The 26,524-nt window shown below is 41.4% G+C and overlaps 3 protein-coding genes across 4 annotated transcripts; 1 reads left to right on the top strand and 2 right to left on the bottom strand.

Moving 5' to 3' along the window:
• The first annotated feature begins 262 nt into the window (after positions 1–262).
• LOC135119385 (uncharacterized) lies at positions 263–17,670 on the top strand. Its single transcript, XM_064043794.1, has 86 exons — positions 263–281; positions 344–471; positions 875–1,033; positions 1,089–1,276; positions 1,332–1,495; positions 1,558–1,730; positions 1,787–2,014; positions 2,074–2,204; positions 2,264–2,400; positions 2,463–2,594; positions 2,653–2,784; positions 2,866–3,033; positions 3,086–3,156; positions 3,214–3,343; positions 3,399–3,476; positions 3,531–3,610; positions 3,672–3,783; positions 3,848–3,968; positions 4,030–4,162; positions 4,221–4,352; positions 4,409–4,571; positions 4,628–4,747; positions 4,805–4,951; positions 5,013–5,242; positions 5,298–5,460; positions 5,521–5,607; positions 5,658–5,765; positions 5,819–5,971; positions 6,026–6,084; positions 6,149–6,202; positions 6,269–6,370; positions 6,430–6,484; positions 6,538–6,681; positions 6,746–6,886; positions 6,946–7,120; positions 7,179–7,297; positions 7,357–7,542; positions 7,606–7,704; positions 7,759–7,946; positions 8,008–8,113; positions 8,169–8,339; positions 8,403–8,504; positions 8,561–8,614; positions 8,669–8,815; positions 8,874–9,010; positions 9,073–9,291; positions 9,356–9,530; positions 9,580–9,633; positions 9,698–9,876; positions 9,942–10,121; positions 10,175–10,262; positions 10,315–10,472; positions 10,523–10,592; positions 10,707–10,799; positions 10,858–10,937; positions 10,996–11,153; positions 11,207–11,319; positions 11,371–11,559; positions 11,611–11,790; positions 11,845–11,979; positions 12,029–12,110; positions 12,164–12,314; positions 12,372–12,473; positions 12,536–12,598; positions 12,655–12,778; positions 12,840–12,962; positions 13,016–13,186; positions 13,248–13,373; positions 13,429–13,719; positions 13,776–13,883; positions 13,937–14,083; positions 14,140–14,251; positions 14,306–14,451; positions 14,502–14,645; positions 14,717–14,904; positions 14,962–15,139; positions 15,190–15,272; positions 15,347–15,464; positions 15,517–15,642; positions 15,696–15,824; positions 15,877–16,010; positions 16,063–16,213; positions 16,274–16,522; positions 16,591–16,714; positions 16,772–16,861; positions 16,921–17,670. The coding sequence occupies exons 1-86, from the start codon at positions 263–265 to the stop codon at positions 17,621–17,623; spliced, it is 12,060 nt and encodes a 4,019-aa protein (XP_063899864.1). The 3' UTR covers positions 17,624–17,670.
• Positions 17,671–17,731: 61 nt separating this feature from the next.
• On the bottom strand, positions 17,732–19,262 carry LOC135119414 (homer protein homolog 1-like). Of its 2 annotated transcripts, none has more exons than XM_064043832.1 (7): positions 19,214–19,262; positions 18,996–19,142; positions 18,786–18,942; positions 18,579–18,735; positions 18,287–18,405; positions 18,114–18,188; positions 17,732–17,998 (listed from the first exon to the last, which is right to left on the bottom strand). In XM_064043832.1, exons 1-7 carry the CDS (start codon positions 19,216–19,218, stop codon positions 17,756–17,758), a joined length of 903 nt encoding a protein of 300 aa, XP_063899902.1. In that variant the 5' UTR covers positions 19,219–19,262; the 3' UTR covers positions 17,732–17,755. The 2 variants fall into 2 exon arrangements, with proteins under 2 accessions (XP_063899902.1, XP_063899903.1); XM_064043833.1 differs by having other exon boundaries at positions 18,840–18,942.
• Positions 19,263–22,480: 3,218 nt separating this feature from the next.
• On the bottom strand, positions 22,481–25,977 carry LOC135119368 (26S proteasome regulatory subunit 6A-B-like). The gene is made up of 14 exons (XM_064043779.1): positions 25,896–25,977; positions 25,704–25,778; positions 25,520–25,645; positions 25,344–25,451; positions 25,030–25,139; positions 24,886–24,973; positions 24,694–24,769; positions 24,470–24,579; positions 24,267–24,385; positions 23,692–23,789; positions 23,265–23,389; positions 22,779–22,868; positions 22,586–22,646; positions 22,481–22,533 (listed from the first exon to the last, which is right to left on the bottom strand). The coding sequence occupies exons 1-14, from the start codon at positions 25,935–25,937 to the stop codon at positions 22,481–22,483; spliced, it is 1,281 nt and encodes a 426-aa protein (XP_063899849.1). The 5' UTR covers positions 25,938–25,977.
• Between the last annotated feature and the right edge of the window lie 547 nt (positions 25,978–26,524).

The following is a 26,524-nucleotide window of genomic DNA, read 5'->3' as shown; positions in this document are numbered from 1 at the left end:
ACGTGATTACTGAGTAATTATCAGCTTTAATCAGAAATCTTGTTTTTGATAAAAATAAGCTTCTGAGGTTTATTAATAAGACCATGATTATGCCTACATTTCCATTAGTTAAGTAGAGCTGTTTAACTATCCTCACCTCAAAAAACCGGTGCTTTAATGATTATGATTGGATAATTTCGTCAAAACCATTTCATGGTGCGAGAAGAGCTCTATAAATATAGTTTTACGCGTGTTAGTCATCACAGATTTTATCGGTGCTATGATGTGCACGGCTTCCTCCCGTAATTATATTTGATAGCTTCGCTTTTATATACGTTTTTAATGATTATTTCTTTTGTTAAAGCCGTTTTAGATCTTCCCCGTTTTTTTAAGTTAACTTGTAAGCAACTAGAAGTTAAATTTCCCGTTTCCGATAGCGTTTGGTTTACTTTAGATCAGTTGTCAAAAGACTTTTCTGTTCTTGAGGAAGAGGTTTATTAAATTTACTTGAGTTGTTTGTTTACGTCTCACTCATTTATATATATAAATTTAGTTGCTTGCTTTTGGTTATCCTTTATGCATAGTGCTTTTAACTATATTATTTTTTGGCTTTTTTAGAACGGATACTTAATAATAAATTTTCAATTTTATTTCATTTAAAAATTTTTATGTATTATTTTTTAATTAATAGGAAATTTCTTCGGAGCTTGAACTTTGTCAACTATTTTTGCAGTTTTTAGTGAACTTTCCTGACACAAATTCGTGTTTTCTTGATTCTTTAAAAGAAGTTTATGAACAATTTTTGCTGCTTTTTGATCCAAATTCTCGTGGTTTTTATTCTGTAAGAGTCTTCCTTATTTATTGATAGTTAAGTAATTACTTCTTGGTTTTCTAGGCACTTTCTGAGCTGGATGCACACAATCGCTTGAAAGTTTTAAACACTTGTAATAAAGTTTATCAAGTTTTGCTTGAAAACAATTATATATCAAAGACCGACCGAATTCCTCATTTGTACGCAAGCAGTACTTTTTTCGAGTCTCTTTCTCGAGGCGAGGTGGGATTAATAATAACAGTCATAGTTGTTGCTTACTGAATCATTTACTTTCTAGAGCACTCTCTTTAGTGTTTTTGGTGGTCAAGGCGTGCAGGGCCTTATTGAGGAACTGCGACAAGTATACACTTATTACCCGGTGACGCGCTCGTTTATAGAAGACATGTGCCATGTTTTATTGGCGTGTTCCCGGCAACCTGAAGTTGAGCCGCTTGGTTTTTTTTCGCGGGGAATGGATGTTTTCAAGTACTTCTCTGCACACATCCAGAGACCAGCACTTTATACGCGATCTACTCTACAGATGGCTTACCGATCCTCTTAGCCTTCCCTCTGAGGACTATTTAACTACCTGCTTTGTGAGCGCTCCGCTGATCGCTCTCGTGCAGCTCGCCAATTACTACTTGTTCATCAAACTTTTAAACATTTCTCCTGGTGAAATGCTTAAACACACTCTCGGTTTAACTGGTTAAAAATAAGCTTGGCGTAAGGAAGAAGCCTTTAACTTTTTCTTTTGACTTTTTATGAAGGTCACAGCCAGGGGCTTGCCTCCGCTGTGGCCGTGGGTTCCTCTGCTACTTTGGAAGATTTTCACACCAACTCCTTTAGAGTGCTTAAGCTCTTGTTTTGGATTGGCTTTAGGGGTCGCCAGGTCTACCCGCCTCCCAAAACCCCTCCCGCTTCATTAGGCAGCGCATTGCAGGTAAGCATTGGCCTTTGTATATGCAAATAAGTTTCGTTTAGCCCCCTCGCTCGTAGCATCTTTCAGAGCCCACTCCCATGCTAGCCATAATGAACCTTCCTGTGGCCGACGTAGAACGCCGGTTGAGGGAGATTAATGCTCATCTGCCGGAAACTCATCGAATATACCTCTCCTTAATAAACGGGCCAATGTCTGTTGTTCTCTCTGGCCATCCCCAATTGCTCCACGGGTTCCTTGCCTCTATTGAAGAGCTTCTTACGGTGGACGAAAGCGGCTTCCACAGAGTAGCATATATATAGCTGCTCCGCCTGCATGCGTTAGTAGATCCTTGCTTCCTTTTTAGATGCCCTTCTCTCAGCGTAGGGCTAAGGTTACTGCCAAATACCTACCCTGCCAGCTTCCTTTCCACTCCCCGTACGTACTACCTGCAGTTCGGCTAGTGGATCAAGACATTGAGAGGGAGGGCCTTCATTGGTACATCCGCTTTAAAGAGCGGCACTGCTTTTTATTATTGGATTCTTTCCCTCACCCAGGCCCTCATCCCTTCTACTGCCAGTATACAGTACCGAAGATGGTACCGATCTGCGTGGCTCAGCGGACTTGTCCAAAGAGCTTGTCCGTCTAATTTCGGTTTGCCCCGTAAATTGGCCGAAAGCAACTTCGGTCACGGGTTGGTGAATAGACACCTGTCAAATGTTGCAAACTAATTTTTTTTTCGACTTTGAAAAACAGCGACGCATATCTTTGACTTTGGCCCTGGCGGGCTTGCTGGCATTGGTGCTATTATTTCCCGCAGGAAATATGGGGATGGCGCTTGTGTTGTTATAATGAGTGCGGAGTCTTCTATCAATTCTGAATTTTTATGTAAGAGGCGTCTTTCCTTTCTCCTTTTCTCCGTTCTCTCTTTGATCGGTTTTTTTAGCGCGGAAGGATATTTTTAGTCTTCGCCAGCTGCCTCTACCCGTAAACTGGAAGCAGGAATACGCGCCTAAACTCGTAAAACTGGAAAATGGTGGTGTTCACCATCTTCACACCAAAATGAGCCAACTTTTGGGTTCCTTTATCCATTTTTCATGCGACTTTTTTTAATTTTGCGAGACTTAGGAAATGAACTATCTAATATGCTTTTTTTAAGGAAAACCGCCCATCATGGTAGCAGGAATGACTCCAACCACAGTGAATGCACAGTTTGTGGCAGCTTGCACTGATGCCGGCTACCACGTGGAACTGGCTGGAGGCGGTCACCTCAGCCGTGAGTCGTTAAAAACCGAAATAGAAGAAGTACTGGAGTCGACTCCTCACGGTTGGTGTTCTGCTCTTGCTGTTGCCGTATCTTAACAAACTTTTGTTAATAGGCACGATGGTTACGGTAAACATTTTATATTTGAATATCAAGCAATGGAGCTTCCAGTTTCCTTTGGTTTTGGTAAGCCCTTTGATTGGCTAATTTTATTATGTATATTGACTGCTGCATTTTGCAAAGCAAATGAAAAGGGAGAATTATCCCATCGAAGGCATTTGTATTGCTGCTGGGGTGCCCAGTCCCGAAAACGCCAGTGAGATACTCGAGCAGTGCCAGAAAGTGGGACTTAGACACGTGGCCTTCAAACCTGGTGAGTTGGCTTAATTATAGTTTCTGCATATATAATCTGTGACTCACTTATATAGGGACGGCCAGCAGCATCCGTCAAGTTGTTAATATTGCCCTTGCCCACCCGGAAATGCCGATTATGCTTCAGTGGACTGGTCGATAATATTCAGAGAGTTGATTCTGATAGGCACTTACCATGCTCTTTTCAGGTGGAAGAGGCGGAGGGCACCACAGCTTCGAAGATTTCCACCAGCCGATATTAATTACCTATAAAGAGATCAGGAAAGCGGTGCATATGCTGTTTTTTGCTCTTTTATTAGCTATTGAGCTAAATTCATCCTAATATTAAGAAAAATGTGGTCCTTGTGGCTGGTAGCGGGTTTGGTGACGCTACTGGTTCGTACCCTTACTTAACAGGTGATTGGAGCAAACGGTACGAGTGCCCTCCCATGCCTTTTGACGGTGGATTTTAGGCATAGTGCACTGCTTATGCTGCCTCTCTAATAACCCTTGCGCCTCTTCGCAGGCGTCCTCTTGGCGTCGCGTGTAATGGTGGCAAAGGAGGCTAAAACCTCCGCGGCAGTCAAAGAGTATCTTGCATACAAGTGCGAAGGTCTTGACTCTGCCGTTGAAAGTGATTGGGAGAAGTACGGCTCGCCTTGCTTATCACTATCTTTGTTCTTTTGGGTTTATTTCCTTTTTTGGAAGATCCTATAAGGAAGTTGTGGGCGGCATTACCACGGTTTTATCGGAACTTGGCGAACCCATACACAAAGTCGCCACCCGCGCAGTCCTTCTCTGGAAGGAATTGGACGACACCGTATTTGCTCTACCTAAGAAGGTAACATTTTTTTGTCTTGCAGCTCTCTTGACTTGTTCTACCTTTGCTTTTACTTCAGGACCAGCTAAAGATTCTTTTGGACAAAAAAGAATATGTGATATCCCGATTGAATAAGGACGGACACAAAGTTTACTTCGGCAAGAAAAAGGACGGGAGTGTAGTGGATGTCGACCAGATGACCTACTCGGAGGTGAACTTGCTGCTTCTCTCTTCATCCTATAGCGTTTCTTATTCGGTTGCTGTTAGGTCATTCTTAGACTTCTCGAGCTTTTATACGTCCCGAGTAAACAACGCTGGATCCATCCGTCCTACGTCTCTATAGTGGTCGACATGATATGCAGAACAGCGAATCGTTTGGGCGGTCATGTGGACACTGCGCAAGTTTTGGCCCTGCTAAAGAGAAACGAATGTCTGCGCCCTTAAATTTATTGTTTACTTTACTTACACACTATTATCTTTGTCCAGATAACGAATCCATATTACTGCAAAATGTCTTGGGACTCCTGGCGAACATTCCATTGGCGGATGTGCAATTAATAAACCCGCAGGATGTAGATTTTTTTCTAGCATTGGTTAAAAGACGAGGTGCTCCAACCTGAGTGGCTGCTTAGTTGTATACGCTAATCCACTAGCACGCTTTAGGCCAGAAACCAGTTCCCTTCATTCCGGTAATTGATGAAGATTTCAAGTTTCATTATAAAAAGGACAGTTTGTGGCAGTCCGAAAATCTTGAGTGCGTTTTCGGTGAAGATGTAGAGCGCGTCTGCATCTTACAGGGGCCCGTGGCAGGTGCATATGTACTCTGCTTGCTTGGAGATTTACTTTTAATATCCTTGTTTATGTGCACCAGCGAGGTATAGTCGCGTCCCCGACCAACCTGTCAAAGAGATTCTTGATGAAATATACCAGGGACTCATTGCATTGGCTGCTCAAAGCAAGTCATCCTATAAGAGTAGTGTTGTCCAACTTCTGGGGGGGACTCCCATAGCCAAACCGCCTCTTCAGCCCATAAACCGCACTTTCAATACTTCTCGCGGTGCTGATTTTATTAGCTTCACATTTCCCGCACGCTCCACCGAAGTACTTGCATTGCGCTTATACGTTTGCTATTGGTTTTATTTATCTTATCCGCCAGGATCTACCTCTTGTTGAATGGCTGAACTTTCTTGCCTTAGAAATCAATAGTTGGAGTGGTGCAGCGCACACATGGTTAAGCGTGCTGCTCTTGAATCCGGATATTGTCAGACAAACGCGCAGAATTCCCAACTACGTAGCAGAGCTCTTTGCTCCCCGCCCAGGTTTGCTAGTCTTCCTTTTTTTTGGAAGGCTTTAAACACTTCCTATTGGTCATCTATTAGAGCTGACAGTCATTATTAAGTTTGCTGGTAATGCCCTGCCTAAGAGCGTAGAGTTGTTTGACGGCCAACTTGGGGCGGCCTGGCGGGGTACTCGTTGACTTCTCTCTTATTTCTGTACACTGCTGATGGCTTCACAGAAAAAAGCGCTCCTGTCTTCACTGTCGTCTACGATGAGAATGAAGAGGTTATGCACGTTGTTTTCAATGAGTTGTGCGAGTGTTATGGCCCTCTTATTGGTTCCCCAGGTACAAACTTGCCGTGCTAATGTAGCACCTCTTGGCTCTATAAACTCTTTTAGCTAAAAGAAGTTCTTCTTTGAAACTACACTTTAAATATGCCCCGGTTTGTGGCAATGCCGTCCTTCATGAGATCGTTGCGGGCAAAAACGCGCGTATCGCTGACTTCTACTCCATGCTATGGCTTGGACGACCGTTGTCTGCAGTGCGAGAAAGTTTTCCCTGCTTCTTTTTTCTTGGGTTGACTGCCTCATGTATTTTTTATAAAGTCTATAAAGCCGACTTGAGTGAAGATTACTTTGCTTCAAAAGTCATGTGCACTTATCAGGTATTTTAATGAAGGTTTCCTTTCATTGGTCATATCCACTCATGACTTTGACGGTTCTGCGCAGATAACGCAGGAGAAGATCGACGCCTTTGTTAGGGCTACCGGAGCTTTACCAGAGGTGTGCCCATTCGTCGTTATATTGTGACCACGAACAAAACGGTTCGCATTGGTAAACTTTACCCAGGCAACCTCCGCGGCGCCCATCGACTTCGGCTTTGTGGTTGCATGGGAAGCCTATACGCTCGCGCTTTTGTCTTTGGATATCGATGCCGATCTTACTCACATGGTCTCTTTGATGGACACATGGTGCTGTTTCACGTATTAGGAGACTTTTTTTTTGTGTAGCTCCATTTGTCGGATTTTTTTAAACGGGAAACTGTGCTTCCAGCGCTTGTTGCTGGTAATGTTTGTTGGTTTCATTAAACTTTTGCACTGATCTTTTATACGGTAAAGGCGACACCATCGAAACTACCGCCGAAATTTATAAAGTTCAACAAGGCATTCACGGCGACATCACTCTGGACATTTCCGCTCTTCTTCGGAGCCAACATCGTAATAAGATTGTGCTGCAACTCCGTTCCGAGTTCATGTACAGAGGTGACGGTTTACTTCTTACCCATTGGTTGTTTTTCCTAGTTAATGACCAATCCATTTGCCACAGGAACTGCTGTGTCCGCACACTCTCGTCTGCCATCATTTGAAAAGAAGAACGGGCCGGTTTACGAGGTACAGCTGATCTCCAAGGAGGCTGCAGCAGTTCTGGCGGCTAAACCCTGGGCTCATTGGGCAGACGGTTATGAGGGTTAGACCTACGCCTCGTGGGCGTAAGAGTGGCTCTCATGGATTCCTTTTTGGATTTAGTCCAAGCCGGAGACGTGCTGGTCTTCGAGCTGTCCACCGTGCAGCGCGGAGAAGGTAACAAGCGGAGCTACGAAACAACAGGAACAGTGACCCTAAAGACTTTCATGCATCCCACAAAATTGGTTGGTCACGTGGTTTATAAAGAGGAAAACGTGATGGTGAATGCAGTTTTTGGGTGAGTAAAGGATGTGTTTTTTTGTAGCTTATCAGTTTTTCAACTTATTTGTATCCAGTTATTTATCTCGGCATGGCAGAAACTGTGAAGAGGAAGTCGCCCTTGCGGGTGGCGAGTACTCTCTTTTGGACAACTCCTCCCCTCTTGCAAACCTCGTGGCGCCGGTGGACTGTAGAGGTCAGGCGGCATTGTAGCAGGACACCACCAAGAAACTTACGGTTTTTTCGGGAATGCAGGATACGCGTTGGCATCTGGCGACACTAACCCCATTCACGTGAATCCGTACTTAGCCAGTCTTTCAGACCTCTCCGGTCTGATTGTTCATGGTCATTGGACTTCCACCGCGTGTCGGCACGTGATAGAGATGATAGTCGCCAATGGGCAAGCATCCAGGATCGTTAGTTACGACGTTCAGTTTTTGGGTAGGCACGACCGTTGCTATTAGTACTGCATGCGCCTATAATCGGTCTGTGCTTTTTATGAAGGGATGGTGCTACCCGGGGACCAGCTTAAAGTCAAACTGACCCATGTGGCCATGGCAAATGGCCACATGGTTATTCGTTTGGAGGCTGCCAATCAGAATGGTATTTATCCTGTGAGCATCCTCGTTTGGGTGTGTATAAATCTGATGTTGATAGGCGTTCTTGTCCTGCGAGGGGCAGCCGGGGTAGAGCAGCCAACTACAGCTTTTGTTTTCACCGGCCAGGGAGCTCAAAGAAAGGGCATGGGCATGGACTTATACGAGAAGTCGCCGCACGCCAAAAAAGTCTGGGACGCTGCTGATCGCTACTTTCGCGACCACTATGGCTTTTCCATTATAGATATCGTATACCTCCCTTTCCACATTCTTGTTTTTTTCCACCGTTTATTTAAGACCAATCTTCAAGGTGCGGAAGGATCCTAAAACTTACCGCGTGCACTTCGGCGGGACGAAGGGAAATCGGATTCGGGCGTTGTACATGTCATTGACCTGCGACTCTTATGACGACGATGGTATTGGCTGCTTACGTAACCCTGGCTCATCTCCAACCCTCGCGGCGTCCTATAGGGCATTTGAAGACTCTTCCACTTTTCCCGAGCATTACTGAGCACACGCCGTTGTACACTTTCACGCACCCCATGGGACTTCTGTCAGCGACACAATTCACGCAGCCCGCCATGGTCTTGTACGAGCTAGCAGCATTCGAGGACATGAAGGCACATGGCCTTGTTCCCACGGGTTCGTTACTATATAACTTTCTTCGCCGAGACTTATTCGGTTTTTTTCTTCATGTGGTTAAAGATGCGTTTTTTGCTGGCCATAGTCTTGGCGAGTTTGCTGCTCTGGCAGCCTTTGGGAATTTTTTCCCCTACGACTCGCTGATGGACGTTGTGTTTTATAGAGGTTTTGCTCGATTCTTAGCAACGACTCTTTATATCTAATACACCTCGTGGTGGTAGGCATGACCATGCGCTCTTCTGTTAAGAGAGATTCGGATGGTTTCTCTAAATTCGGTATAGTTTGTGTGCTTTTCCATTGCTGGTGGCCCCCTGACAGCCTCGCTGTAGGAATGTTGGCAGTCAATCCCAGTCTTGTTGGCTCCTTTTTTAATAAAAATCGTCTGAGTTATGTTTGCGGCATCATTTCGGAGGCTTCGGGGTTTCTCTTAGATATTGTGAATCACAATGTTGAGAACTGGCAGTACGTCGTGGCAGGTTCATTTGCCATAGCTTTTCTAGAGACCCTGTCCAGCCTCACTGTGTTGTGAAATAGGCCACACGGCAGCGCTGGCCACTCTTACTAACGTCTTAAATCATCTCAAGCGAAACTGCTTGTGTGTGGCGGAGGTCCCCACCGATTCGCTGCTGCATGAACTTGTCGCCACTCACCTGACTGCCATACGTAGCCTGGTCTTCTTTATAGCTCAATGCTTTCCGCTTTGTATTGACGTCCCTCCATTTCTCCAATGCAGCCTGGTCGGACACCGCTGGAACGAGGAGTGGCCACCATCCCGCTAGCTGGGTTGGACGTTCCCTTCCACTCACGCTTTCTGTTGAATGGGGTCGGTTCCTTTCGGTCGTGTTTGAAGTTGCATCTTCGAGAGGAGGTCAACTTTGACCTTCTGCTCGGCCGATATGTGCCCAACTTAGTCGCTCTGCCTTTTGAATTGACCACTTCATTCCTTGAAGCAGTTAACACGAGCCCTGTGTGCTGCCCTTTTACTTTTTGTTTTTTACCATTTTGCTTTTCTGTAGGTCTTGAAGGCCACCGGCAACAACCCAGAGCTGGCCACTGCTAGAGCACTTATGCAGAGCGGACGTATGTCAACGGCTGACAGACAGCGCGTGGGTTATTGCATGTTGGTCGAACTTCTGGCCTATCAGTTCGCTTCTCCGGTGCAGTGGATAAAAACTCAGGACTTTTTTTTTGGTAAGTTTGTTCTCCTCCTTCCTCATGTCTTTATACATGGCCCTTTAAGGCGTTAAAAACATTGAGCGCTTCATTGAGGTTGGACCTGACCCGGTGCTTTCGGGTACTTCTTTGTTTTTGTTGTATACCAAAACTCTGGTTTTTACTGCTTCTTTTGTATCTTACAGGAATGGCTAGAAGAACAATAAACTTAAAGTACGTCGAAGGGGACAAAGTGGCGTTGAGGAAGAGAGCCGTCTTGTCCGTGGAGAAAGATGCCCATCTCATCTATTACAACTTTGCGCCTGCCCCTACAGATGAAGGCATCGCCACTGAGAAGATGGACCCCCCCCTCCCAACCAAAAAGGCCGGTTTCTTGTGACTAAAAGACTCAACTGTTCGTCTTTATTGTCTGAATGGTCTGTGGCGCAGCCCTCTCTACCACTCCAGCCTGCTCCGCCTATTTCTTCGCCCGCACTTCCATTAGCGCTGAGTACTCTCCTCAAGACGTTGGTCGCTGCAAAAATTAAAAGGCGGCCGGAGGACATCGATATGAGCAGTTCCATCAAAAGTCTCTCCGGCGGGAACAGCACCGTCCAGAACGAGATTTTGGTTGCCTTTAATCACACCTGTTTTAAATTGTTCCGATGCTTACCCTCGTGAAGGGTGACCTGAGCGCAGAACTTTCTTTGTCCACTCCTATTGAAGGTCTGGAAGATATACCACTTAGCGAGCTCGACACACGACTGGCCGGTTTTAACTTAATTAGTTTTCGTTTTCTTTATTTTAAGTGTATTTTTGAAAGGCTCATTTTCGGGAACTTTCGGGAAGATTTTGAAAAATAGAGTTTCCCGGCTTTTTTCATTAAAATTTCCCGCTGGCCTTTCCGTGCAAAAAATGTATGACTATCTTAGCGTGGAGTACGGCTTGCGGGAAAGCTGCGCCGATAATCTCGTGGTTCAGGTTGCTGGCCGCTTGTGTTTCTCACGGCTTTCTTGTACTTCCTTGCCAAGATTTTGTGGTCCGAACCCAGCGCCCGCTTAAAAGATGATACTGCTGCTTACCAGCTTATTGATGACTGCGGTGAGTCACTAAGTCTCGTGCATTTTTTTTAAAAAATTGGCGGGCTGCAGCTTATACCGTTGAAGTGTTTCTTGTTTAATATAAAAAGAGTCACTAACTTCAAACTTTGTTAAGCTTTAAAACTTGGGCTACGCAAGCGTGTGGTCCTAGAAGGTCAAGCGCCAACTACTGTTCTTGGGACTCCCTCTTCGTTTGTGTCCCCACTTGGTAGTCACGTTGGAAAGCCCGTGGAGGCTAAAGCATGATATTGCTTTCTTCTCTCCAGAAGCTGCTTCTATACCGGACTCTGAAGTCTCGCCATTGGAGTGCATCCGAACACTGGTCGCCTTGAAACTTAGGAAAAAGGTCTATATAGATATAAGAATTTCTCCAATCACTTGCTTCACTTCCGTTACATTACCAGCTCAACGAAGTATCGCCTTCCAGCACAATCCAGATGATGTCTGGTGGCCGCTCGGCCCTTCAGAACGAACTTCTCAGCGACATTGAGGCAGAATTTGGCCGCTCCTTCCGGGATTCCAGCGACCTGGAAAGCGTGCCGCTTGCGATCCTTGCTAAGAGGTTTTTTTTGTTTCAATGAAATGACTGTGTGGGCTCAACTCCACCAACCACAGCGTAGAGAACTACAAACCCTTCGGGCGTAAGCTCAAGTTGCTTTTCGAGCGTCTTTTTACTTCCAAGTTTCCCGCTGGTCATAATATGAGCTCTACGAGGGCTCTTCTATCCGGTAAACTATTCTAAGCTACTCTCTCTAGTTCCTTGTGACACGTCGCTTCAGAAAAGTACGGCTTCGGGCCCGGAATGACCAACCAACTCCTGCTGTTCGCGCTAACTTTAGAGCCTACTGAGAGGCTCGTTACTAGTTTGGACGTAGCTAATTGGCTAGACGCGACTGTGAAAACGTACTCATCTGTTTATAATGTTACGATTCCCGTTGCTCCGTTTGCGCCACACATCGCGCCTGCTGGTTGGAATTTGTTGTCTTTTCTCGCCTGTTCGTTACATTACTTCTATCAAGACTTGCGTACGCCAAACGGATACCGTGAGGACGCAAAAAGCCATCGCGCCATTTGGGAAGACCATATGGCCGCCATTCAACGGTTTTTTGGCCGAACGGGAAGAGAACATTATAAAATAATCAATACGCTTCAAGAAGAGCTCAACAAATTGGCAGACGAACGGGCCGCTCTCGATATGGGTACTTCCTTCACGTGACTGTTATGTTTATTTTTTCCTTAACTTTCTTTATTAGAACACGGCAGAGCTTATATTGAAGGGATCCAAGGGCTTTTCAGTAAGGAAAAAATAAGAAGATACGACAGCTATTGGAACTGGGCTCGGCAGGAGTTCTATGAGCTTCAGAACGAATGCGTGCGTTTGAGCAAAGGTCTGATGAACCCCAGCTGCTGGTCCGCTCTCTCCATATATTTTCTTAGCTATACCTCCTGAAAGCTCCTTAAACATTCAAGAAAAAAATGCATCCATTTTGCTTGTGTGGAACAAAATTAGCAGATGCAGGCATGCATTACTCGGCTTCGTTTTGGAATTACCAGACTTTATGTCGCCCGTAGGTTGACTCCAGCTCTTCTGAAAGACCTTGCCAGATTCTTGAAGACCAATGCCGGCCAGTGGTTTTGTCAGCACGTGCTTTCGCAGGATCCCAGTTTAGTTCTCCAGCAAGCAGCTGCAAGCGCCAAGCAGCCGGTTCTCAAAGTGGCAGTGGTACGCCTTCCTTGGCGATTCATTGGCTTGCCGTTGAGTCATCTGCTCACCCTTCAGACCTCGCTGAAGCCGCAGACTCTCTTTAACTATAAAGGAAAACCCGTATACTCGGAGGCCCCTCGCTCGCTGGATTTTTGTGATGAAATCCGTCTGCCTTTCGTAAGAGAGGCCACCGAATCTTGCCGTTTCTGATTAATCTTACTTTTTCCCCACTTCATAAGAATTCTGGAGGGTTCCTTTGTGCATCTGAGGAGGCCGCTCCCCTCCTGAACTTGCAAGAACAAGTAGTAGTATGCATGCTTTATACGACCCCCTGACGGTACGGTTGTATTCGCCGCAGGGCCCATGTGGGTGGCGCTACGACAAAGACTTGACTAGTGCGGCCTTCACTTCCATGACGAGCCTTAATAGTTATGGACTCTGCTTGAGAGACAAAGTCGTCCTTGTAACTGGTTGTGGAAAAGGTCAGCCACTTACAGGACGGACTCCCTTTCCCTGCTTTACCTGCCATTTCACGGCTTGCAGGTTCCATCGGCGATGCTCTGCTCGATGCTCTGCTTGAAGCAGGCGGGAATGTCATTGTGACCACAAGCTCCTATAGCCAGCCAACCACGGACAGGTTCCGCCACAAGTACGAACGGCATGGAGGTGGAGGCTTCTTTTCCTTGCAGTTTTCTGCACGACTTATATTTTTTTTTCAGGGCAGGGAAGCTCTTTGACGCTGCTCCCGTTTAACCAAGCCTCCCTACAGGACGTGAAGAGTCTTGTTGCGTTCATCTACGACGAATTAGATGCCGACCCGGACTTTGTGTTCCCCTTCGCAGCTATTCCCGAGTATGGGCGGTCCATCGATAATATTGATGATAAATCCGGTAACCGCAGTTACTTTTACTACTCTGGCCTCGTGTGCATCCACAACTATTTGTGGTTCAGAGTTGGCTCATCGAGTCATGTTAACTAACACGCTTCGTCTTCTTGGTGAAATTAAAATAAAGAAATGTCAGAGGGGCATGGATTCCCATCCGTCTACCGTCTTTCTTCCTTTGTCTCCTAACCATGGTAGCTAATTGCTGGTGCAAACCCTCATAAACCTCACTTATTGCCTACTCTGCAGGCATTTTCGGCTTTGATGGTCTTTATTCGGAGTCGAAGCTCGGCCTTGAAAGCGTGCTGAGAAAATGGAGGACAGAGGATTGGGCTCAGTACTTTGCACTTGTCGGCGCTTGCATTGGCTGGACTAGAGGCACCACGTTGACGCAAAGCAACAATATTGTCTCTGAGGGAGTCGAGTCCCTTGGAGCTCGCACTTTTTCGACACAAGAGATTGTGTTGTCCCTGCTGTCGCTGATGAACGAGGACTTAGTGACCAGAGTATCTCGCTCTCCCGTTTTGGCGGACATCTCCGGTTGGTTATATAATTAGTTCTCTGCATAACACGTAGTGCTTAGCCTTTATGTATAGGCGGAATACTTCGAGTTCCTGATTTTGACCTTAAAATGAAGCAAATTCGGCGGCATATCGCAGAACAGTCATCCATATTATCAGCGCTGCACAGGGAGAAGGAAAAAGGTACTACCTCGTTGGACCGAAATACCCTCACTAAGCAACATTGCTCCTTTTAGAAAAAAATGGGGTTATGACCAATACTGAGGAACTTTTAGAGACCACAACCAATAGACTGGCTAATATAAAAATTGAATTTCCACGCTTGCTCGACTGGGAAAGCCTGCAGAACGAATTTGCAACTCCAAATTTTACTTTGGACTTGGGTTTTTCCGCTTCCTTACTATTTTGCTCGTTTTTCCAAACCTCCCTCTATTGGCAGACAGTGTTGTGGTTGTGACGGGTTATGGCGAAGTGGGACCCTGGGGAAGCTCGCGTACACGTTGGGACATGGAGGCTTTTGGCGAGTTTTCTCTGGAAGGCTGCGTTGAAATGTAGAGAAATACTGTTGGGGTTGTGAAACAACTTGTAAATGCTATTCAATAAAGGGCGTGGATGATGGGCTTTATTAAATACCACAATGGCCTGCTTGAGGGCAAAGACTACTCTGGTTGGGTAGACACTGAAAAAAATACTCCCGTTGGCGATTACGAGGTTAAGGAGAAGTTTGAGGACAGAATTCTCTCCCATGCAGGTGGTCTTTTTAAGGGGGTCCCTGCCATTGGAATCTTATGTCTCGTGAAGGGATTCGGTTGATCGAGCCTGAGCTCTTCGAAGGGTACAACCCTGAACGCAAACAGTTTATCCAGCAGATTGTCATTGAGCGGGAACTTGGCCCTGTAGACTGCTCAAAAGAGGAGGCCGAGCAGTATTTACTTGAACATGGCGGTCTTTTTACTACACATACTTTGTGGAATTTTGTTCTCATTGTATATGGAATTTCCTTTTTACGGCGCTAGAGAAAGTCGATATCTTTCTGAATCAGGAGGGTAGCTGGTCGGTAGTTTTCAAGAAGGGTTGCCAGCTTTACATCCCCAAAGCACTCCGATTCGACAGAGTGGTGGCAGGCCAGATCCCGACGGGTTGGGACGCCCGGCGTTACGGTGTGCCGTCCGACCTTGTCGATCGATTCGATCCTGTGACTCTGGTTTCTTCTACCACTTTCCTCTACGACTCTTACTCATGCTGTCACGTGGTACTCTAGTACAACTTGGTTTCTACGGTTGAAGCTCTCGTGTGCAGCGGAATTACTGACCCGTACGAACTTTACGAATACGTGCACGTCTCCGAAGTCGGCAATGTGACGGGCAGCAGCGTGGGCGGAGTTAAGTCCAGTGTGCGGGTTTATAAGGAGAGGTGCATGGATCCTCTTTCGATCCAAAGTTTGTAATAAAGTACTGCACTCTTTTATACGCTCATTACTTTGCAAAAGGCGATATTTTACAAGAAACATTTGTTAATTCATTGGCAGCATGGGTCAACATGTTACTCCTGAGCTCTTCTGGCCCTATCAAGGTACAATTATTTGTAGTTTAGTTTTTTGCAGTGCTGCACTTTTTCTGACTTCTCTCAACACTTACTAATGATAGGCTCCTGTCGGTGCATGCGCCACCTCCGTCGTATCCCTTGAAGTGGGCGTGGAGACCATTTTAACTAAGAAGGCTAAAGTAGTCATTGTGGGCGGATGCGATGACTTTCAGGAGTCTGGTTGGGCCAGTGAATAACGCATAAATTTCTGTTCTTTCCACAAAATTTTCAGGGTCCTACGAATTCGCACAAATGCGAGCCTCAAGTAGCAGTACTGAGGAATTTAAAATGGGTAGGACGCCACGTGAGATGTCGAGGCCAGCCACTAGCTCTCGCGCCGGTTTTATGGAAGCACAAGGCACCCTTGTTACTTTTTATTTACGACATTAGCATAACGTTTGTGGCGGACAGGCGCTGGAAATCAAATTTTAGTGTCCGCATCTCTTGCCATAAAAATGGGATTACCCATTTACGGCATTATAGCTCACGTGTGCACAGCAACGGATAAGGAGGGCCGCTCCCTACCTGCCCCCGGCCAGGGTCTTTTCTTTCTTATGTCGTTGGACAGGATGCTAATAGCTACATTTTGCAGGAATTTTAACGACTGCACGGGAGATCACCTCGCCAACTTCCCTCGAGCCGATGCTTCTGAACTTTGCCTACCGCCAGCAGCAGATACAGGCTCAAAGCGCGATCATCGACAAACAACTTCACGAGGCGATACAGGTAGTGGGCCTATTTTGTAAAAATGTCTACCCCGCTTGCCTATTTACTGCAGAAAGCAAAGGAAGTTTGTAAATCGGATACACTATCGTATGATCTGCACGTAAATGAGTTACGTAGCGACTCGCAGAGAAAACTGAAGGCCTTGATTCGCTACTACGGCCACGAATTTTACCATAAAGATCCTCGCATATCGCCCTTAAAAGGTCTGTGCAGCGGGTGGTGGCTGCCTGCTCACTATTTACACTGCGCTCTCTTCCCCGCAGGCGCACTGAGTGTTTACAATCTGACTGTGGACGATATTGGCGTTGTTTCCTTTCATGGGACAGGCACTAAAGCGAACGACCTCAATGAGTCTCAAATTCTGCAAACCAAAATGGCCCACCTTGGCAGGGAACCCGGCCACGTCTGCCCCGGCGTTTTTCAGAAGTACTTGACTGGCCATCCCAAGGCTGCTGCGGGTTCCTTCATGTTGAATGGTATTCTGCAAATCCTGCAATACAATATTATTCCGGGTAATTCTCCCATTTCCGACTGGTGAGTGACTTTAGGGAATGCTTAACTTTCTATACTGATTGGCTAGGAAACCGGAATGCCGACAATATTGATGCTGCTTTTGAAAATTTTGATTATATACTGTACCCCTCCCGCACACTCTATCCTGCGCATAAGATAAGGGCTGCGCTACTGCAATGCTTTGGATTCGGGTTGTTTACTAGATAAGGAATTGCGGTTGCTGTTGATATTTTGTAATAAATATCTAGGCAAGTTGGTGGGGAGTCTCTCGTGATCCATCCTGATTACGTCTTGGGAAGTCTGTCTAAAGAGGCCTACGAGGCTTATCGCTCAAAGAGGTCGAGTCCGCACTACCGATTCTTTTTTTACTTGTCGCGCTGATTCTACTTATCTTCAGAAACCAACGTGAAGGACGCGCATACAAATATATAAACGATGCTCTCGCGCTCAAGATCCCCTTTGTGCCTGTAAAGACAGAGCCGCCTTACGATAAGAAAACGGAAAAGGCCGTTTATTTGAACCCTCTTCTCCGGGCGAGCTACTCTAAAGAGAAGCGCACGTGGATCTTTACAGATGACACGAGTACGGTCGTGGAAATGCCCGATACCGATTTAAAAATACAGCACATGACTTCGTTAAAAGTCCGACAACAACTGCTAGAGAGTCTTGCGGAGGGAACCCAGTTGTTTAACGACAATCGCTTCAATGCGGCGTTGCCCAGAGGGGTCGGCTTGGATATCGAACCTTTAACTTCGTTAAACATCGAAAATGCATTTTTCCTGGAAAGGAACTTTACTGCGCAGGAAATTGCCTACTGCGGCTCTCAGCCCGATCCCCACTCAAGCTTTACCGGTCGCTGGTGCGCCAAAGAAGCCGTTGTTAAAGCCGTCAGCAACTTCGATGTCCAAGCGAAAAACATCTGGCAGAGCGCGGGGGCTCCCTTGAAGCAAATAGAAATACTCCCCGGCCCCTCTGGAAGTCCCTACGTCGTCTGCCACGAGGAAGCGAAGCGCATTGTAGAGCAGGCGGGCATCAAGCACTTGCGCGTTTCCATAAGCCATTCCGGCGAGTACGCCGCCAGCATTGCGGTGGTAGAGTGAACTAACCGCAGCAGGGTTCCACTTTATTAATAAAAAATGTACTACTACTGTGTCTTATTTGATCTATATCTTCTAAGTTACAATCCTACAAGTCTGACTGACTGACAATCAAGCTTAAACGGCTGTATTTTATTAGTCTATTAGGCAGGTGCTTATTTTAGTGGAGACTCTGGACAAGTCTTTAAGCAGCTTTGTGACTTTTTTTTTGGTCTCTTTATGTTCGGCAAGAGTTTTTTTCCATTTTACTAATGCCTCCACGTGGCAAATCATATACTTCAGGAGAAGATTTTTGTTAGCACTTGACTTTTTTAATTCTTTTTCCCACTTTTCTGCGTTTATCAGACTTATTTGAAGCCCCTTTTTCAAGTAATCGCCCTTTTATTGCAATATAGCTTTAGTATATGAAAAATCTTAGCATAATTTTCCCAGTCTTTGCTTATAATTGTAAGCCAAGCAAAATCTTGCTATACGCGCAAGCGGATATACTTACCTCCTTGATCAATTCGTTCATCTCATAGCGTAAAGCTTGGCGCTCAAGTGTCTCGTGATCGGAGGAGTACGCCTCCTACATTATTTTTAGATTATTAGGAATCTTATATAAGATAAAGTTATTGAACTGGAAAACAAAGAACACTTTTAAAAGAGTAATAGAAAATTTAAAACCTCTAAATCGATTTCGGTTGAAGGATCCCCTGTAGAATATAAGTCTTCCTGGAGAAACGATTGTTTTAAGAACGTACACTTTTTCTCTGTTGAAGGGAGTAATAACTCCGTTGGTAAGGCTTTTATATATATATAAAAAATCCTCGTTAAAAATGTAAGTCTTCCATAGGATTTACTTATATAAATTTAGTTTAACTTATACGAAGGTCAAGTTTTGTGCAAGAAATTAGTTATAATTCTAGAAATTGATAGCCACAATTATAAACGCTGAAGTCGCATCTAAAAGGTATACAAGCAGGTCTCCAAGGGTGTTCTGCTTCTGTCACAGCACTGACTTTTTCAAAAGTATCAGCCTGTAAACTTTCTAAATCTGGCTTTGGTATATCTTCAAAAGGTAAAGAGGGGCCCTTTGCTGCTAACTCTTCGGATTCTTGGAACCATCCTACAAACTATAAGTAGTTGTATATGAATTATTTAAATTATGTATAAAAAAGGTAGCCTTATTTAAATCATCTTCGTTAGTAAACTTTATGCCATACAGTTGGTTATTAACTTGGTCTTTCCATTGCCCAAAAGTGGTAGAAGTTTTTTTAAATTGAGAATTAGGGGATACAGTATAATCCAAAACTTTTGTCACATTTTCAGCGGCAACAATTCTATAAGGTTTAATAGTATACATATTTCTCTAAAGCATAGTATATTTGTTAACCTAGTCGTGTTTAATACTTTATTTCTTAAAAAAATAATAGAAAATGGTTTTTGTAAAACCGGAAGCCAAGATAAATTTTCTTTATTTAACTCAAACAGGTAAATGGTCAAGGGGTTATAGACGACTTCTTCCGAATTTACTTCCTGACTATACAAATTATATACATTTTAAAGTTTACTAAAGGTACCCTTTCTGGTAAAAGAATTAGGTTTAAATACCTCATTGTCTTTAGGCGAGTCAAGCTTTAAGTTTATATGGGAAACTAGCTCGCTAATAATTATAATTACTTTTAAATGCATGATAAAGGACACCATAAATGGGAACCTATAATAAGGCGCCCTAAGCAGGATTTTTCCCCTAATTGGTCTGCATGGTTCTTCTTGGTACTCAGTATAGGCAACAAACCAAAAACTCGGGCTTATTTGTTAGTGCTTGTTATTTTAATAGATGATTTATTGGCCCTTCAAGGTGGGCCTTAATCTTTTGGCGTGGTTCCAAAGCAAAGGTAGATATCTTCTCGCGTCTTTGCATGTACAATACCTTAATCCCCTTTCCTCTACTCTAGCCTAACATTTATCCTAAAGATATGAATAAAACTTATATAGAGCATCATGCGGAGAGGCGATAGCGTGCACTGCACTATCTTTATTAAGTGAACTGATGATAGATATGGTCAATTATCCGTTCGTAGAGAGAAAAATTGGCGTTAAGAAACATTAGCTAGAGACTCTAGTTGAAGGTGGACCTGTGGAAAGCATCGTTTCGCCCTCTATGAACAGAAGCAGCTTATTTTGTCACAATTAAAGCGAGGAAACCATCGCTGGCGCAAATTAGAGTGTGTAACACTCGAGTCGCTGCCTTGACCTGGCAGGTAGGTGGTTTACATTGTTTTTGCCTGGCAATTAACTTCTAATATCTAAACCACAATTCCTTGTTTTAATATCTTTAAATTCATAAATTAGTTTCTTAACTCTTTCAGCTATTCACTTTTTAAAATTAGTATTTAAGCCTGGTGCCCCTCTGGTTAGCTGACCGTCATTAGCACATGTATCCGTTAATTTTATATATTTATAACTTGTTTATTGCGGAACATTTCCTAGTTAGTGAGCAGATTTTGCATATATAAATAGCGGAGGCAGATGACCACCTATGGCCTTTTATAACAGTCGTTTATTCTTAGTTCTTTCACCTTTCAATCGTATTAAAGGGAATCCTACATGAGAGTATATCCGTCCTTTAACTACTGCGGTCTTCTCGCCGTTAATTCTGAAACACTACTGCCACCCGGACACCTCCTAATTTGTTTGGCATACATAAGTTTTAATATGGTCGAATTTAATATACTAGAGCGAGTCTATACCATTAAAATCACCAGAGGGGCCCATTACTCATTGGTTAGGAAGCATACTTGGTTTTTTTATGCCAAAATTTTCAAGTAATTTCACTGTCTTTATGTAAAAGGCACATCTTTATTTAATCCTCTAATATTAATGCCCACGAATGAAGAGTTTAGCTGTCAATTGGATTTATAAGGTTACGTTATTTGGTTAATATTCGAAGTCTGATGGTCCTTATATAAGTGGACGTAGTAACTATACCTCGACCAAACTTAATGCCCTTATTAACCTTTCACGAACTCAAAAAATCTTTTGAAAGTAATTTATGGTAGATGCTTTACCTAACCACTTATTCAAGCTAAGGGGGGTTGATCGTCACCCGATTTTGTTCGTAAGATGTAAACGTAACCAATACCAGAAAGTGTTCGCCGACACGCTGAGCTTCGGTGTCAACTTGCGTTCCTGGTTAATGATTTATGTACACGTTTGATAGTCTTAATGTCCTTTACAGAACAGGAGGATGCCAGTGAGTTAAAGCTTGGCCCAGAATTTGAGAATGCTCCTTGTCTATTTAACGGTGAAGTAGCTTTAATTTTACAAGAAATTAAGCAGGCTGCCGAAAAAACTGTTGATGATGACCTCTGGGATAGAGCAGAAGATCAAAACTTTATAAATGCTTTACTTTATTGTGAAAGGTTTGGTTTTTCTGACTAGATTGAAATTTTTTTTATAATAATTTTTTTTGAGTAGATTTAATAACTTTAAAACTCATGAAGCTGTTCAAAATGCCAGAAAAATTTTGAATGGTCATGGGTTATATGAATTTGAAATAGCTTTATTGGCGAATCTTTGTCCTGAAACTGAGCCTCTTGCTAAGGCTTATGTACCTTCTTTACTTCTACCGGAACGTAATATTCCTTCTTATGAGCTTAGAGATATGCTGTACAATTTAAAACTAGCACAGCGTTATCAAAATTGATGCATTTTTTTGGTGCTCTAATAAAAATTTTGTTTTATTCCCTTAAGAAAGTTATCTTTATAAAGTTTACCCACTACACAGTTAGCATGTATAGAAAACTTTTATTTTTAATACAGTCAGTTAAAATATGCAACTTTTCCTCTGTTACTTAGTACAGAGCAGGCTTTGATTTATAAGTTGAGCGACTGCTTTTACAGTTAAACTTATTTTTTGTAAAAAAAAAAAAGTTAAATATTTTTGATGACTTTTTATTATGTTTAGATGGTAGCATCCCGGATAATAACATTAATTTAGACATCTGACAGATTTTACTTGTACAATATATTTTTTAGCTTCAAAAATACCAGATTAGCATTTTTGGAGGAACAATAGTTGTCTTTCTCGAAGTGAACGCCAACTCACTAAAATAGCAACTTTAGTAATACTCCACTCAAATATTCGATAATTTAGCACAAAATTAAATTTTATTTGTATGTTTCCTAAGTCTCTTTTCATTTAATGGTCAGGTAAAGTTAACAATATGATTCGGGATTTAAAATTATTCAAATTTATTAATTTCTATTTTTTATAACTACGTAAAAAAGTCGTTCAACAGTTTTCTCTTATTACATTAAAAAAAACTGGTTTAATAATTTGTATATATAGTAGTGCTGGCCTCTTGACCCAGAAGTATACACTCCAAAGCTTGGTGTACGACGAAGTGAAATGTTTATATACAATATTGGTGTTTATTATTTTTAAGCGTCCTTCGGTTATAGAATCGCTTAGTAACTCCGTAAAAAAGACGTGACTACATTTTTATAAGAATAAGTATATTTAGTTTAACGTGTATATCTAACTATTAAGGGGGGTTACTAACGTGAAAGTCCTACGCACAAAAACCGTCTTAGTCTGGTTGAGGTAAATATTTTGGATTTACTTCTTTCGCTGATACTACTTAAACAAAATTTATGAAACTAAATTATAGCAAAAGCAGGTTGTTATATACTTTACAAGACTCTTTGGGAGTTATATAATCAAAATAGCTACGTTTTACTAGAGCCCTACTAATATTTATATGTAAGATGCGGGAGTCATGTTAAAGGAGTACAGAGAATCAAAAAGTTTTATATTAAAATACTACATAATTTATTACAAACTGAAACCAAAGTATATATTATAGGAAAAAATTAAGCATAATAAGTAAGGTTGGCCTTCTTTTTAGACATAACTTCCTGAATCCCTAATAATAAAATACTAAGGAAAATTAGGAAATGGTTACAGTAAGCGCATACCTTCCATGTAATCTTCGTGAGTAATTTGTTTGGCTTCTCTTCTCAAAGCAATCATGCCAGCCTTAACAAGATATAAATACAACACATAACGATATTTATTTAGAAATTATAAATGTTTCTTTAGTTTTATATTCGGAATAACTGTAAATTAACTTTAAAAAAGGATTAAAATAAAGAATGCTAAACACTTAACCTCTACACAGACGGCTTTTAACTGTGCGCCATTAAAGTCTTCCGTACAACGAGCCAGCTCATCAAAATTAACGTTCATGTCAACAGTCATCTATTAATGAACCTTATAAGAATCTGAAGATAATACAATCGTTAATTTAAAAATCTCTTTCAGTAACTTAAATCTCCCTAATTTTATTATCTAGTACCGTTAACTATCTTACTCTTTAGAAGAGGACAATTCAAAGAATAACTATTGGGGCCATAGTAAAAATTATCTAGTCCCTTTTGGGGGAAATACGAACAGCTTAGTACTATAAAATTAATAAAATAAGTCTATTTAAAATAATCTCATAAACAGATGCTTCGTTCCCTAGCCGCTTGAGGTTTTATAAGGAGAATATATGTGTATAAGATTTGAAAGAGTAAATTTTATTTAAAATATTTATTATATGGCAGTTAAAAAAAATAAATTAAACAAAATATAGAGCATCAAAAAAATAGACACCTTTCTAGAATGAATAAGCATAATTTCCTTTCGTGCTTTCTCGTTCGGAAGCGGAAATTCTATTTTTCTGTCAAGTCGACCGGAGCGAAGAAGAGCCGGGTCAAGTATATCAACCCGATTGGTGGCTTATGTTTAATACAAAACCGTTATGACTATTTATAGCAACACCATAGTTATAAATTGTGTAGTATATAAAAAATTACTTTCCTACAAAAAATTTAATTATTAGGAGTTAGAATCAATAAAAAAGATAATTATGAGTTCAGCTTATAGTTTATAAAAATTACAAAAATAGCAATTTATTTAAAAAATAGCCATAGAAAAGCTATTATTTAGCAATAATAACAGACCGAAGAAAATAAAACTTTTACAGGGTTAAAGCAAATTACTTAAGGATCATATTAAAAAGTATGAAGAAATTTAAGACCAGCTATGACTTTAATGCGTTCGTCCGAACCAAAGCCATCAAGCTGGTTGAGGAGCTCTAACATAGTGCGCTGGACTTCACGATCGCCTGCTTTTTCACTATATAAAACATAAATAAAAGTATTAATTTAATATAGAGTAAAATATTGCTGCATTTTTAATATAGCAAAAGATAAAATAACTTTAGCTTTAACTAATTTAAGTGCTTAGGTAATATATAAAATCAATAATAGAAAACAGTAATAACTTTCAAATGCCTTCTAGAAAAAAATAAATTACTAGTTTTTCAGAAAGAACGGGCACTACAATAGTAAATTAAAATTGTCCCAGCACAAAGTTTGCTGCAAAAAAAATACTCGAATCATATCAAAACATGTCTGCTAAACAGAGCTTCACAAAATATAAATTCTAAAAATATGTATATACAGAAGAATTATTCTGGATGAAATTCCAAGAGGAAGACAAAAAGATATATAAACTAATATAAAAATTAAATGTATCACGTATATATAGTATAATAGGAGGACAAAAGTAGAGGTACGGCGCTACTACGTTCAACAAAAATAAAGAAAGTGCCTGTCAAAACGTTTGGTTCCTACAGCGTCTAACTCGTCAATAAAAATAATGGCGGGCGCCTTTTCCTTTGCTAAAGCAAACGCATCTCTGACCAACTTGGCGCCGTCGCCAATAAACATCTAAGGAATATATATAATTTCATAAACAAATTCTAATAATTCAATAAAAGATTCAAAAATAAAAGGAATATTTATAAAATTTACTTGAACGAGTTGCGGGCCTGCTAGTTTTAAGTAGGTTGCTTTGCACTGAGCAGCACAGATGCGAGCAAGAAGAGTTTTTCCGGTTCCAGGAGGGCCGTACAGTAAAACACCTATAAATTCAAATTGTTAATATTTAAAGTAGCAAACCAAAAAGACATATGTAGGGTAGATGACTAACCAAAGCGTATGTAATTTTTTTTTAAGAAAACTTATATAAAACATGCCCTTCGGTGGCTTTATTCCAATAGTTTTAAATCTATCCCCTTGATTCATCGGAAGTATAACAGCTTCAACTAGTTCCTTTTTCAAATGAGAAGCAGATGTCATACAAAGTAGAAAGTAAATATTTTTATTAAATTTAATTATTAGCATTTTAGTCAAAACTCAAATTTTTTTTGGTAAAATGGATAGTACACCTCAAACTGCTCGGAGAGTCCACCAGCGTCAAAGTAATCTTCCTTGGGTCTTTCCTCAACTTCCATTGCCTTTACGCGAGAGTCATATCTTTTGGTCATTATATTTTAAATTATAAACTAAAAAATATATAAAAGGAAAATTACTCTGGAGGTAACGTGTCCAAAATAAGGTACGAATCTTTATTCACGCCTACAAGATCGCCAGGTTTCAAGGTTTCAGGGTTCACTAGACCCACAACTGGTAGAAAAATCGTCTATAATAGTTATGCTAATAATTAAAAAAGAAGGAGAGCATCTTAGTCAGTTCGTTAGTTACTTTTAAATATATCATAATAGTGCAAAGTTATAAGTTTAAACTTTAAATTTTTAGAAAAGAAGTACTGAAAGAAGTAAAGAAAAAATATATTATTTAAGATATTTATAGTGAACTGTAAAAAGTCTTGGAAATTAGTAGACACCTGCCTTGTAGAAGTTTTTATAACAGCACATTTTCCTTGACGCTGAGAATCTAAATCAATATTTGCACCCTCTTCGCTACTGGCATTATCAGGATCCACGTCCAGAAGCTATAAAAAAATTGTAATAAACCAATAAAACTCGAAACCTTTTAAAAACTTTTTATTTCTACACCCACTTCGACAACGTTAGCCACAAGATATGGTAACTGCTTGTTAAGTTTAAGTTTTTCTTGATTATCCTTTATTTTCTCTTGGGTATTATTTTGTTCATGGGTTAATCTACTCAACTCGTTTTTGTAAATCTAATAATCAAAAGTATAACTAAGAAATAAAAAAGTCTCCGCACATTATAAATTTTACTTTTATTTCGTTATCTATAGCTCGAGTTCTTGAAATTATGGCCTCGGTTGACATACTTTTAAGTTCTTCTTCAACCTTTATACATTAATAATATAATTACGTTATTAAAGTTTATTTTATTTTTAGATACATGTAGATTAATAATGATAAAAATTATTTTTTAGATACATGTATATGAATTATGATAAAAACCAATTTATCCCATGACGAAGAGTTTTCCTGAGAATTAGACATAACAAACTCACAGCGACGGGTAAAACGAAGTATGCTTCAAGTGGAAGATAAGCAGCTCCGTATCAACCAAGATTTCCTAGGCAATAGAGGGCTGCATTGCATGGTGAACCATTATAATTTCACTAGCCGCCGTTACTTGTGTTAAATAGTTTAGAATATTTTTTACAAGTTTTAAAAGTTCCTGATTATATGTATCAATAGACTGAGTAGATTTAATTTAGACTAATATAACAGCTTTGGGTTAAGAAAAAATGTTATTTTTCTCTCACGGAAGTTGTTATTAAGAAATATTTGTTGATTTAATTGTCTTCAATAGAGTTAAAAGCGTCGTATTTTTACTATAGGTGAATATACATAATTAAAATTTTGCTAAAATTAAAATTTGCATCGAAAGATAGGTAGGTGCCTACCAAAAAAAACCACGGTCCCTGTTAAATAGAGATAAATATTAACATAGTAATTTTTAGTATTCCTTTGCTCCTTACAATAAGTAGCTTGGATTAAAGTTAGCCCTACCTTTATTGTTGGAACCCTTAGTTGGTGGCTAGTTTACAAAAATTACCATTAACTCTAGTTTTCCTACTATA

The sequence above is a fragment of the Zophobas morio genome, unplaced genomic scaffold (genome assembly GCF_036711695.1).
Source record: "Zophobas morio isolate AGI-343-1 ecotype UQ-CSIRO unplaced genomic scaffold, CSIRO_AGI_Zmor_V1 ptg000259l, whole genome shotgun sequence".
Taxonomy (NCBI): Eukaryota; Metazoa; Arthropoda; class Insecta; order Coleoptera; family Tenebrionidae; genus Zophobas; species Zophobas morio.
The sequence above is the reverse complement of the archived record's forward strand: the minus strand, read 5'-3'. Positions and strand labels throughout refer to the sequence as shown.